Below are 14,192 nucleotides of genomic sequence, written 5' to 3' on the forward strand. Positions count from 1 at the left end.
AAAGCTAACTCCAGTTCTGGGACATACCTTCTTGCACATTCTTCAAAATTAGCATCTCAAACCCCACCTAACCATTTTAATACTCTAAATCTGCTTTATAGAAAAGAAAGCATGAAAGCAAAATAGCTTTCTTAAAGACAATGTGACTGAATAAAAAAAGTGTAGAAGACTTGCCTCTAGCCACAATGATACTTCCAGGGTAAATATTTTTCCTCTAGTTTTGCTCTCATCCAGCAATTTTGAGTATTTTAGAACAAAGCCCATAAAATTCCTTTTAATCTTTAGAAAGGCTTTTTATTTTCAGTCTACCTGGTCTAGGAGTTTCCACCAAAATTAATACTCTGCTTTTAGCAGAGTCTAATGATAATGAGTCCCTCCCAATTGAAATTACTCTGTAATTCATATCCTTGGACCACTGTGCTCTTTGCTCCTTCTCCCAGTGTCGTTTCTCGTCACCACCACCTGCATTGCAAAATCATTTCTCCAGAGATTGTGCTCACTTGCTTTCAAGGAAGGTGAAATCTTGTCTTGACCAGAAGTGTCCGTAGGCAGATTTCAGGGTAAGGCAAAGCTCTCCTTCCTGTGGTGGAGCTGCAGACTTTCAGAAAACAAAAGGACAGTAAGCCTCATGACCTCATGTGCCATGAGATCAAAATAATCCCTCCTGCTTTTGGCCATGTCCTTGGCTCCTCATGTGTCAGTTATCAAACCTCTTTCACAGTCAATGGAAGGGGATTCCCTCCTTTAGAAAGTTACACCCTCTATCTGAGAATGGGCATGTAGCATGGAAGGACTTTCCTGTGGAAATTCTTATGCCTGTCCATGACCTGTTGTCGGCAACTTAGTCTAAAAACTAAGTTTATGACTACAGCTAGGAGTACTGAATCCATGCCTAAGTCATCATGCAGTTACACCGTAGTTATTAAATGCTTATGTGATTCTATATTCTGGAGGTTGAGCTCATTCACTGAATACTTCTGTAAAAATCAGAATATGCTACAAGCAACATCCAATTGAAACTCAGGATTTTATAATACTAGTTCTGTAAATGCCATATAGCAATATCTGAAGTCAATTAAAAGGTATTTGTAAAGCAATTCTGGAGTATTCAGGGTATAGCCTTCCTCTGCAGTGTGTTTGGTTTGCTAACAAAAAGGAGTTTTTATATTTATCATTTCTGCAAATGAGATAGGAAAAGACCCAATATATATTTCTCTCTGTTGATTGAATGGAATGCAATTGACAGCTAAGGAACTGAATTTCAGAATTTTTCATAGTTGTTTCTGGTGCTAATGTAAAAACCAGAAAATTATATGGCTTTCAGGTACCAAGTTGGATCTGTGTAGCTTACACAAATAATCTTACACAAGTTTGCCCTGATGAACTCTGCTATTTCTTTTTTCATCTGGAATGCATATGTCAATATAGATCCTAATATAAGCACTAATTGATAGGAAAAACATTTACTGTGGAGGAAGAAAGTGAAAGTGTTCATTAATTTTTTTTTTTTTTTTTAGGTTGCAGAACTGCTCCGGCAGATTTAGTTTTTATTTTGGATGGCTCTTACAGTGTTGGCCCAGAAAACTTTGAAATAATCAAAAGTTGGCTTGTCAATATTACAAGAAATTTTGACATAGGGCCAAAGTTTATTCAAGTCGGAGTTGTCCAGTACAGTGATTACCCTGTACTTGAAATTCCCCTTGGAACTCATGAATCCACTGAGAATCTCATCAGAGAAATGGAGTCCATACACTATCTGGGAGGAAATACAAGAACAGGAAGAGCTATTCAGTTTGCCTTTGACCATCTTTTTGCAAAATCTTCACGATTTTTAACAAAAATAGCAGTGGTTCTCACTGATGGAAAATCCCAAGATGAAGTCAAAGATGCAGCAGCAGAAGCAAGGAAAAATAAAATCACTTTGTTTGCAATTGGTGTTGGCTCAGAAATTGAGGAGGATGAACTTAAAGCTATTGCCAATAAACCTTCATCAACTTATGTATTTTATGTTGAAGACTATATTGCAATATCAAGAATTAAAGAAGTTATAAAACAGAAACTCTGTGAAGGTGAGTATAAAATATTTTAGATGTGCAAAATATAGTTCTGTACATATGTTTTTTAATTTCACAAGCAGAATGCATGATTAATATAACCTAAGGGACCTGATACTCTTTACTATGATCTTTCTTTTTGATCTTGGTTGTGGAAATTCCCTCCAAAATGTTAAAAGATGTATATTTGGGAAAGATATGGTGGTTTAACACAGTATATGTTTAATTTCAATATGTATCCTTTTGCCCTAATCCCAAATTTTTTTCATTGATAAAGTTTAAAAACACTAAAATATTTCAGCAATTCTCATACTGCTGAAAATATGGAGTTTATTGATTTCCTAGTTGCAACTGATACTCATGCACAATCCAGCATTTTCTAGAGAGGTGAGAGGACAGCCTGCCATTACAACAGGAGTTCTTCTGAATACATACTTCTAGTATGTATTGAAAAACCCAGAAGAAAGACTCCTGGCAAAAATCATAGAATCGTAGGCTGGTTTGGACTGGGGACCTTAAAGATCATGTCCCAACCCCCCTGCCATGGACAAGGACACTTTTGAATAGATCTGGTTACTTAGAGCCCCATCCAACCTGGACTTGGACACTTCCAGGGATGGGGCATCCCAAAACTTCTCTGGGCAACCTGGTCCAGTGCATCGCCGCCCTGATGGTAAAAACTTTCTTCCTAATACCTAATCCAAAGCTACCCTCCTTCAGTTTAGAGCTGTTCCCTCTTGTCTTGTCACTACACGCCCTTGTGAAAAGTCCCTCTCCAGCTGTCTTGTAAGGCTCCTCTAGGTACTGGAAGGCTGCCCTAAGGTCTCCCCACACCCTTCTCTCCATGCTGAACAACCCCAACTTTCTCAGCCTCTTTCCACAGGAGAGAGGCTCCAGCCTTCTCATTAACTTTGTGCCTTCCTCTGGACTTGCTCCAGCAGGTTCACATCCTTCTTATATAGTGGCCCCAGAGCTGGACACAGCACTCCAGGTAGGGCCTCATGAGAGTGGAGTAGATGTTTGGAGCTGTAGCAAGCAGTTATGATCTTTCTTGGAAGAATTTTATAGAAGAGTTAGCCAAGACCAACACTCTAAAGGGACCCTGACTTTAGAATGCTAACAACAATACTGCTTTGAGTTTTCTGAAATTTTGTAAAACAATGGCTTTCTTTTATGTATAAAAAAGATAGCAAATGTATCACTCAGACTCTAGTCTGTCAGTGGTATTTTGTACATGTTGGATCAAGAATTGATGCAAGTCCTATTTCAGTTTTACCATATTTCTGTACTTAGTAAGAGTGAAAAATAGAATTTGTTTACTCTCACTTAAAGTATCAACTTTATTGAAAAAATATGGTGATGTTTTTGTTGAGGATATTAATGTTTATTTCTTGCTACATTAAACAAAAAGCATAGTAATTCCTTGTGGCTGATGTAGTAAAGTTGTCAGTCCAAAAATTAAATCAGCTAAGTGGAGCTAAATTTTTTAATAGAACTTAATGCAGGGAGAAATTCTCCTAAATAAACACTAAATAAACAAAATATTTTCTTTGACTAAAGTTTTAGAAGAAGTGCCATTATATTTTATCAAGATGAATTTTCAGCTTTGAGCATCAAGTTAACTAGTGTCCTTTAAAATTCATCCATGGTATTTCACGTGATTTACAGCAGTAATCTGTGAATGCTGACTATTTATACAAAGTGTATATACTTGAAGTGACCCTTTGCTTTGTCTCCCTTATGTTGTGCTCTTCCCTTGTTTTAGCATTTAGATGCTTCTCTTGCTGAGGAATCAAAGCCACTCGGCAGCTTCATTTCTAGCCACAATATCTTTAGCAGGTGAACTTCAAGACTGATAAACTGGAATTTTTATAGCTAAGTTGTGCATTATTTTATTGATTGATTGATTGATTGATTGATTTACTGATTATTGTGTTGTTAAGATTGACTTTGCTGAGGGAGAAGAAGTTCCATGAGGGCTGAGCAGCAGTGGTTTGACTGTGATCAATCACATGAAACTGCCTGAAAATTTTGCAATTCTCTCTTCACGGTCTTTATGTAAATGTCTAAAAAAATGCTAGCCTTTGCTTTGCTCTATGGAGGTTTAAAATCCATTCTGAAGTAAAAATGTAAACAAAAAGGCCACAGGGGCAGTATTTCCCTTCTGGACAATGAAGACTGAGGTTTGGTGGTTCTTGGAGCAAGTATTGCTCTTAGGAACAGGCTTGCAGGAGGTGTCTAGTGTGCCTTTTGGGGACTCTAGTGTTTGTTTTAGAGTACATCAGGGGCAAAAAGACTTCATGAACCTGTCAGCCAGAACTGAACGAAATATTTAAGGAATATTTAATATTTATTATTTATTCTGAAAGTCAAATGTTCTTGTACTATAAATATGCTATAGCAAAAAAAATTAAATGTGTCTCAGGAATGATTTTAGAAAGAAAACCTAGTGCAGACCTCAGAAGTTTGGAGGATGCAGAGAAAAGTTGCTTTGTCCCAGATACTTAATATCACAAAGTTATTTCACGCTTTAGGAAGGAAAATAATCATCTGAAAACTATGTAAAAAACACTAGAGGCATCAAGAATTCAGAGAAGGTTAGAGAGTTAAGTGACTGGTACTGTGGATTGGACAACCCCATTTCCAATGGAAGACAGCTCTTAATTTTGCCACTGATTTCTGCATGTTGTATAATGGCTCAGTTAGTTATCAAAATAATCCTGACAGAAGATTATCCAGAAAACCCAGAAAGGATCTACTTGACTGGGAATTTTTCATGTAATTCACCAATGTGCCACTTGAAAGAAAAAATACTTTCCTAATGTCTAATTTTACACATGCTTAATTTCTTTGGTTGGTATTGGTTTAGAACCAATGAGTTATTAGTAATTTTGGCCCTGATCCACAATAATGGCCCTCTTACATAAAGTATTCTTATTTCTGCCTTTAGCTTTTGATTTTACACCAAATTTGTAATATTCTCACTAATAGGAGACCCTATACTTGTCAGTGTGTATGTATGTGGTTATCTGTAATCTCTGTTAATTGTGATGTGACCATTATCCAGCTTTGCAATAAATGAGTTTAAAAAATAGGTCCATGATAACAATGCACACTTGAAGAAACCTGAAGAAAAGCACTATTACTCTTTCTTAACAGGATAAGTAAACTTTAATCTGTGTTTTGAGAAGAATGAGAAAGTTTTGTTGGACTTTGCATTTCTTTAATTTTTGAAAGCATTCAGGAGGCAGACATTTTAATTTCCAAATTGTGTGCAGAGTTCTTGCAGTTCTTTCTTGTAGAACAGACAGATAATTTATTTTTAATTTGGAAGTCAGGTGTCATTTTGCTGTGGAGAGGAAAAGAACACTAAGGGGAGTTTATGTTGGTTCTTGCTGCTGCCCCAAGTACCTGTGACAATCCCCATGATTGTCCTTTCCCACGACAGACAGGTTGTGCAGAAAATTAGCAGAATTTTGTTGGAGCATATATCCGGCCTCCCCCACCAGAATGGGGGAGCTGCTGAGTGCCCTGGGGTTGATTAGAAAGGGAAGTCATGCAGTGTTGCTCATACTGTGAAAAGAAGCCAGTCTAGACCTTTGAGCTGATAATTCCCTGGCACAGAGATGGGAGTTCTCCAGCCCATGGCTGGTCCAGATGGAGATAGGAGAACTCTCCACCCCTTCATTGGAATGTATTCCTAACCTCTTCCCTGTCTATGAACTGCTGCTTTTCTGAAGAAGCAGTGAGAAATGAATAATGATATTTATTGTGAGCAGTTTAGCATAGTTTTAATAAAACAATAAACTTTCTTTTTTATTGATTTGTTACCCTAATATTTGTTTTAGTATTAAGTTTCACTGTCCTATCTATTTTTCTATTTTTTTTTTTGTTTGAGACAACTTAGGTTGTCACAGAAAATATAGCACACACCCTATTTTTCCATTCAGAATAACTTCAAGCAGATTTCAGTGTAACAGACAAAACAGTTCAGAGTCCATTTTGAGTTAAATAAAATGAAAATAAAAGTCAGAGATAATTTTAACTTTGTCCATTTTCAAACTAATTTTATAGTTGGGAGGGATGCTAAATTCAAATTGTTAGTGCATTTTGGAAATTAACATCTATAATTTTATATCATTTTGGAACCGTGCAATTTTAGAAATGAAATTCAATATATTTATTAGCCAGATATTGTAATACTCTGTAACTACAATTAGTGATAATTCAAAATAGTATGTGAATGTAATTGCAGTAAAATATGAAATCTTAATATTCTTGCTTCAAGTTCCTGAGGATCCTCCATACCACTTCTCTCATGTTATACTTAACTGACAGTTCTCAGTTCTTTTTATTTCCTGAAAGGCAGATAAAAAAATATTAGTTGGGTGGGAGGCTACTTTTCTTGGAAGTCTTAAGTCATATTTTGGACTGTCCTTGCATTTATTACTTTGCAGAATCTGTTTGTCCGACAAGAATTCCAGTGGCAGCTCGAGATGAAAAAGGATTTGACATTCTTGTAGGATTAGGCGTGAAGAAAAAAGTTAAAAAGAGAATTCAAATATCAACCACTAATGTAAAAGCTTATGAAGTAACCTCACGTGTTGACCTCTCAGAATTAACAAGGTATTGAATTTTATAAATATGCTTCTATATTCAGTAAGATTTTTTTTGTTTCTCTACATGAGAAGGACTTATTTTAAGATTTATATGAATGTTCAAGTACTGTTTTGTTTTTTCCACCCTTCCCCCTTATTTAGGAATGTGTTTCCAGAAGGTCTCCCTCCATCCTATGTGTTTGTTTCCACTCAAAGATTTAAAGTAAAAAAGACATGGGATTTGTGGAGAATCCTGAGTCTAGATAAGAGACCACAGATAGCAGTCACTGTTAATGGAGAAGAGAAAACATTATCATTCACTACAACAAGTTTAATAAATGGCACACAAGTTATTACATTTGCTACACCTCATGTAAAGGTAAGGAGGATGTCACTATCATGCTGGAATACTTCTTTAAATACACATTATTCACCTATTCCCTTCTTTGAGCAAACCAGTTTTATTGTTTTCTAGTACAATCTGAAGGTTGTCTTTCAGTCTTCAGTAATTTCCAGTGGAATATTCCACTCTCGTAAGAAAGATTGTCTTAGCTGCAGATGAGACAGAGGAATGGAGATTGAATGACCCTGTTCTTGCATTTGTAGCAGGAATATGTGCAGCCCAGAGACTGCCCTTCCTGCCACAGGGAGTATTATTTAAGTGAACAGAGAGGGCTATCTCAGCAGACAAAGACTGGGAAAGATTTGATGCTGGAGCACTTCATGGCCAAGTGGGTTCAACTTTTCTGGGAAGTGGAGGCCTGCATTCAAATCCCTACTCCAAATCAGGCTGAAGGGATTTTAAATATAAATTCTCAGTGAAGGAAGGACTTCTATCCAAGGAATAGGTCTTAGCTACTAAGCTTTTTCTAGGTAGAGGCATTTTATTCTTCTGTTTCTGGATGGAGAATTTTTGCTTTTTCTTTCCAAATTTCCTCTACCTTTTAATAATTATTAGTAGGTGAAATAATTTTTTATTATTTTAAGAAGCTCAGTTAAACTTGAGTTACTGGAAACTGTTCAAAAATTCAGTTTCAAGTCAATACTCTATTTGTATTTATCTATTTCTTGGAGATGCACAAACAGATCAATCTTACTCATGCAGTCCCAGGTATCAATAAACTTCACCATGATAACAGACCTTCTGTGTTTTGTTTGTTTGTTTTTGTTTCACCATGCCTGCCTTGCTATTATGGAGAGCAATAATTTCATGACTTTTTAGACTTGTGTGTCTCTAAACACAGTATAAATGTAAATACACTCTTAATGAACATTTTTTTAAATAAAGCTTTATGATAATTTATCACCTATCAATTTATCACAAGTACCATTTTTTTTCACCATGATTGATGATCTGAAGTGTTTGAGACATTACACCAGTGCAGATAAATAGGTTTCTGGCTGCATATTTTTAACAAATACAGGTTTGAGCTTGTTCACGGTCATAGACTAAAAAAAAAGAAATCTATGTGAGTTATAAAATAATTCTGAAATATGGATTAATTATTACCAATTGTGATATTTTCAATTACAGTATTATTTGGCAATACTTTATTTGCCTATATAGTTTAGAATTATTTGTATGTAAAACCTGCAGCCTCGATCATCTCAACCATTAACAGCAGTTTGATTGTTGAAGTGCAGTTTTATCGTTATTTAAATTGAAGGCATTTTGTTTTAAACAATGCTGTTTTCTTCGTTTTTCTCAGACATTGTTTGATGAAGGCTGGCATCAAATTCGTCTCTTAGTAACAGAAGACTTTGTAACTTTGTATATAGATGGCCAAGAAATTGAAACAAAGCCATTGCATCCTGTTTTAGGTATTTACATCAGTGGCCTAACCCAAATAGGAAAGTATTCTGGAAAGGAGGAAACGGTACAGGTAGGCATATGCTAAAACTACAGTAATTCAGTAATTCTGTTGTAGGTTAACATTACATTGGTGACTTCTGTTTTCTTGAGCTCACTCTTATTACTTAGAGTAGACTGAAATTTAGTGTAAAAAATTTAATACTTAAGAGAGAATAAAAATGGTCAGGACGACTTAGCACAAGTGATCTATCCTGTGACATGGATGCTTAACTGGTCTCACTGATTCCAAGGACAAAATTGATGTAATGTGGCTGCCTGAATTTGGGAAACACTGTCTCAAAGTAAGGAATTTCCTCTGCTTGATATTTGCATATGCTGTCCTTCCATTAGTGTATGTGTGGGTGATGCTGGTAAAAGAGGAAAATTTTGGTCAAGTTTCATTCTCCTTGCTTTGTGGTCACAATAGTTTATGCTAGAAAAACTAAACAGTGGTTTCATTTTGTTTTGGAATGTAGCAACAAAGCAGAATGGCAAAAACTTTCATTTACCTGATGCCAGTGTTTTTATTCACTGCTTTTTAAAGATTTATACTGTATACTAAACACTAAGCATAAGGGATGCCTTCAGATGCTTCACCAGAATTTACTAATCCTACATCTAATCTGAACAAGTCTGTTTAGAAGCATTTTTACAGGTCTGTTAAGATAAAAAGAAAGAGGTTGGGCTTGCCTGTGTTATTAACTTGTTTCCTCAATGATATTGGCAGCCACTGTAGTTTGTGCTGCATGCGTTTGGATTAATTCCCGGGGAATATGGATGGTGATTTCTGTTATTTTAAAAAAAATCTTGCATTGATTATTTTATTTAAATAATTCTGTTACAGTATGTTTTATTGGTTGTGCATATTAATCATTGTGAGTAGCCTAAAAATATTCCTGCATATTTAATTGATTTTTAACTGTAGTGAATGCACAGACCTCTAAAGAGTTTTATATATTTTGAATTACAGTTTGATATACAAAAACTGCGAATCTACTGTGACCCAGAGCAAAATAATCGAGAAACAGTCTGTGAGATCCCAGGATTTGTGAGTATGATAGATGAACTTTTGAGGACTACTTGGCATTCTTTTACAAATCACTGTTTAAAGCTGACTTAATGAAGTTTTAAAATAGATTAAACTACATTGATTCAGCTGGTGCAAACACATGCTTGTTACCTATGCAATATCAAGTGACACGGACCTTCTCTGTTTCAGCCTTATTTTCTCACAAAGTTTTTTACAAGTTGTTTTAATTTAGGTATTTAATGGTGCATTTTTGATATATATGAGTATAGAAGAATCTCAGAATCCTCTCTTAAAATTTCAGATTTTAAACATTATAGAATAATGAAACTTCTAGGTTTTTTCAGTGTAAAATTCTTATTAAATATGACTTTTGAACTTTTCTGATATACTCCTTGCTACTTGTCAGGTCATTTAATCTGTGAAATTTTGGTACATAATCAGCATACCTGTATTTCTAAATCACCTTCTCCCATTAGAAATATCTATGCTGAGGTTTGTGATAAATATCCCATTATCTGAAATGTTGCCATGATTTCAAGAAGCATGTTAAGTACAAGACAGAAATAAAATCAAGACTTTATGATTCATGTACACAATTAGCAGGTTTATGGGGACCCTTTGGCCCTTTCTTGGTTCTCTTACAGTTAATTATGCACTGCAATGTAAGACATATACAAACAGATTTGGAAACCAGTCATGACTGACAGAGCCAGATTTAATCATTCAGTTTCCATCTCAAAGCATAAGCAAGAGACTGATTTAAACATACAGATTCAAAATAATCTCCTTTGCTTGGTGGCTAAAACAAACTGAGCTAAAGATTATTAGCTGCCAGTGTCTTACTATGTAGACCCACATTCCTCATGTTGTGATTAGATTTAGTATCATTTGGCTGGTTTGACAATAGAACCATTGAATCTCCAGCATGCAGATTTTCTTTTTTGTCAGACTGGCACGTATTGCCAGCTAGTCTGTTTTTCTTCTTTTTCTTTGGGACTAGTGTGCCTGTTGCATCCTTATCAGGGTTTTTTCAACTTTCAATCAAGCAGCAAGTAGGTGAATGTATTATTAGCTGCTCTGAACTCTGTGTGTCAAGAACTAACAGGTGCAGAAATACTTTTGTAAAATTAACTTTGAATCTTGAAGAAAAGAAAGTATTTATTTAACTATTATTTAGGTGCACCACATATCTTTTTGCTCTTTACAAGTTCAAAGTAGGATACGAAAAGTAATCAAATGAAAAATATTTTGCATAAAGAAAGCAAACACTAAAAAGTCTTTCATAGCTTATGTTCTCTGCAATTTATCAAGGAGTTGAAGCCAAAAGATTGTTTTTAGCCATTTAAGTTTCACTGTCTGTTTTTGTAAATTAAATTTGGACTTTGCCCATGAAATTCTGGACTCCTTCAGAAAATAAAAATGTTGGATGATCTTCAAGGAGGAATATGTGGTTTGTGGTTGTATTCTGTCAGAGTGTGGTTGTGTCAGAGTTCCTGAAATAAGCAAAGACTTTAGGTACTAATTACAGACCAAATTAATTCCCTTTCCCAGAGATACCTAGCTGCATAGTAATTTTAAGCTCCTTCTATGATCTGTGGAAAATGAAAACTTTCTCTTGGGTTTGCTCAAGCTGAAAATTGAATACAGAGGAAGCTTTCTGTGTCCACAGAATGTGTATGGAATCTGCAGGGACTATGTGCATTAGAATACTCCTGTGGACAGTGTGGCTAATGGTGGCTACTAAACTATTAAGACAAAAAATTTCATGGTTCCTCTGCTGAAGTATTTGAGTTTGGATTGTTCTGTGGTGTTGTAGATACTGGAACAAAAATAAATTGATAGCAGAGTCTAATGCAAGTCACAGGAAAGGGGGGAAAAGCCAGCCTTGCCTCTGTGCTGCTCTGTGTTTTCCCAAATGCTGGATTCAGGCAGAGAGCAGACATTTCAGAAATATTTTGGTACATTCTCTGACATGAATGAACAAGCAGAGCATATTTTTGATGAGAAGTTACTTCTCGTAAAAGGTTGGAACCAAATCTAAACATTTAGTGTGTAAATACTGACATGCTTTAGTATTAATTCTGTCATTATCATTTAAAAATTGCTACTGATAACTCCCATTGACAGTTAACTAAATTAATTTTATATGCATTGATAGCAGCTGCACATAAGTCTCAAAGATTAAAAAATTTAATTATAATTTCTTGACAGTTGCAGCTCAGAAGTTATGATTGGTTTTGATAGTGTTTCCAAATGAATGGATTTTCTTTTTAGAAATATTGCTGTACTCTTAAACTGTGTTTCTTCTTGTTTCAGAATGGAGAGGTAGGCTCCATCCTAAACTACTCAAACTCAGTTTAAGGTAGTATTTGACTTTTTATAAGCTTCTTAATATTCTAGGTAATATACACTTTGTTCTCAAAAGGGGACAGAGATTTGCTAAGCTTAAGAGTGCTGGACTTCCCTTGCTTGAACTCTAGTCAGCAGACAAATTAAAAATAATTTTTCTGAAAAAACATGTTCATTAGAATAAATGGTCTGATGTTTTCCCCCAGTTCAATTCAATTGCTGCTATTTGCAGGGGGGTGGAGGATATGCACGAGGGATAAAGCAGCTGTTACCTGCATTGTGCTTATGGGAACTCCCTGAACAAGAGCTTATCTGAAGACTTAATATGACAACTTCCCTAATCTTACTTGTAACTCCCAACTTGTGCCATTGCAAAGGAAACATGGGTTTGTGTTTTGGTCTATCATTTGACCCTGAGAAAGAATTCCAGTCAAGAAATATCTTAAAAGGTGTCATTATTCTAGAAAATATGAGTAAAATGTTATGGAAAGTTTTAGATAATAAATGAAAATATTTTTTTAGCTTGGATTCTTAAATTTTTGCCTTTCCATAGGTCTAAAAACTTGCTGGGTTAGGTTTGATGGGTGAAAAAGAATTTCCTGAATCTAACTTCAACATATTTATTTAATACAGATGTACCTATAATAGATATGATTTAGTAGCTTTCCCCTTGCCTGCCTGAGTAAAGCACTGAGGCTTCATGTGGGGCTTAATGGTGAGAAGTAAATATCACAAAAAAAAATAAATCCAGAGGGTTATGTGATCTGCCAAGGTTTAGTGTTTAGTGCAGCAGGGAGCATGGTTTGGAGGAGGTCATCTAATGGTCTTTGCAGGATGGGCACTCTTGGGACCAGGACTAGTGACTTCTAGGAGTCAGTGGTAGCACCTGTGTCCTGCCTCCCCTCAAAGCAGCTTCAAAGTTGGAGCACATGCCTAGGACGTAGGAGACTTGGGGTTTATCTTCTTTTCAGGCTTGCTGCGCAGGAGAACATGCCAATGGTTGGGATCATTATGCTATACATATTACATATTACATCATTTTACACCTTTTAAAATTAAATTGCTATATTTGAGAATTGGTCACACTTTAAATTATTAATATAGATTAGCTAGGAGAAGCATCTTTCATGTTGCAAGATTTAAAATTTTCAAACTATATGCAAAATATTTGAGCAAAAACAAAGTTACAGGTACCAGCCCAATATCAGTACTTACTTTTTAAATTTTTATTCTGAATAAAATGATTTCGTGCATGAAAAGTAATTGGAGGGCAATATTCAGATATGCAGAAGTTCCAGCTGAACAAGGGAGTGAATGCCAAGACCTAAGTGAAGGGCAGGCTAAGGAAGGTCAGCTTCACACAGTGTTCCAGTATGTTTTTTGGCTGCCTTTGGTGTATGTGCTGATGGCTGTTTTCACTCTTGGTAGTGCATGAATGGTCCCAGTGATGTAGGCTCAACACCTGCCCCCTGCATATGCCCACCAGGAAAGCAAGGACCTCCAGGCCCCAAAGTAAGTCTCTCTTCTGTCTTGTTGAGTATATACGACTTGTTCCCTGCTACTCTTCAGCAAATGATGCTGCACTGTTAATTGTTTAAGTATGAAATGGTTTTCTAATAAAATCTTTTAATGGAGAGAGGGGTTTCTTCCTTCTTTGTAAAAGAATGAACTAGATGCTTACCGGGAGAGTTGCACATTAGCTGTGCTGATGACCTCCTTTCTGTGTTGATGAAGAACTAAAATGAGAACTACCCTTGAGCTGCAGGCAAACTCAAATCCCCAGTATTTGCTTTATTATCTTTCTCAATAACTGTGCTAAGCAGTGTTTACAGAATTATTTATAAGTGCAGACAAGAAAACCCCAAATCACTTGTCTTTCATTAAACAAATTAATAAAAACCTTCTCTGCTGTCATCATAAAAGAGGTTACAGTATGCTGTAGCTACCTCAAATCAAAGGGCTTCTTGATACAGTGGAAAAATTTCTGATCAGGGAATTGAAATCTGCAACACAGAAATCATCATTATTGTTTCATGTAATAGAATTTTTGTTGTCTTTTACCTTTTTTTTTATTTAGAGAAAAAAAGAGGGAGAGAGAATGAAGTATTTATAATTTCAAAAGAATTGAAACTTACTTCCTGTAAAGTTTGAAGGAATATGACATTTCAGAACTCAGATGACCTATACCAATTGCCTTATGTGCAATTTTTCATCGACAATGCACTATAGTATTTGTTTGGGGATAATTGAATAATGCAAGTAACAAGATGGTGCATAACACAAAAGGCTGCAGAAAGTGAAAAGAAAGC

General features: G+C 35.6%; 1 protein-coding gene across 1 annotated transcript in view; it reads left to right on the forward strand.

Moving 5' to 3' along the window:
• Positions 1 to 14,192, forward strand: part of COL21A1 (collagen type XXI alpha 1 chain) — a 124,372-nt gene that overhangs the window by 57,579 nt on the left and 52,601 nt on the right. Inside the window, exons 3-9 of the mRNA XM_053973621.1 lie at positions 1,518 to 2,069; positions 6,512 to 6,680; positions 6,815 to 7,031; positions 8,362 to 8,535; positions 9,475 to 9,552; positions 11,851 to 11,859; positions 13,312 to 13,395. Coding sequence (XP_053829596.1) covers positions 1,518 to 2,069; positions 6,512 to 6,680; positions 6,815 to 7,031; positions 8,362 to 8,535; positions 9,475 to 9,552; positions 11,851 to 11,859; positions 13,312 to 13,395 — 1,283 coding nt within the window. The remainder of the gene's footprint in view (positions 1 to 1,517; positions 2,070 to 6,511; positions 6,681 to 6,814; positions 7,032 to 8,361; positions 8,536 to 9,474; positions 9,553 to 11,850; positions 11,860 to 13,311; positions 13,396 to 14,192) is intronic.

This window comes from Vidua macroura, chromosome 3, assembly GCF_024509145.1.
Source record: "Vidua macroura isolate BioBank_ID:100142 chromosome 3, ASM2450914v1, whole genome shotgun sequence".
Classification (NCBI taxonomy): domain Eukaryota; kingdom Metazoa; phylum Chordata; class Aves; order Passeriformes; family Viduidae; genus Vidua; species Vidua macroura.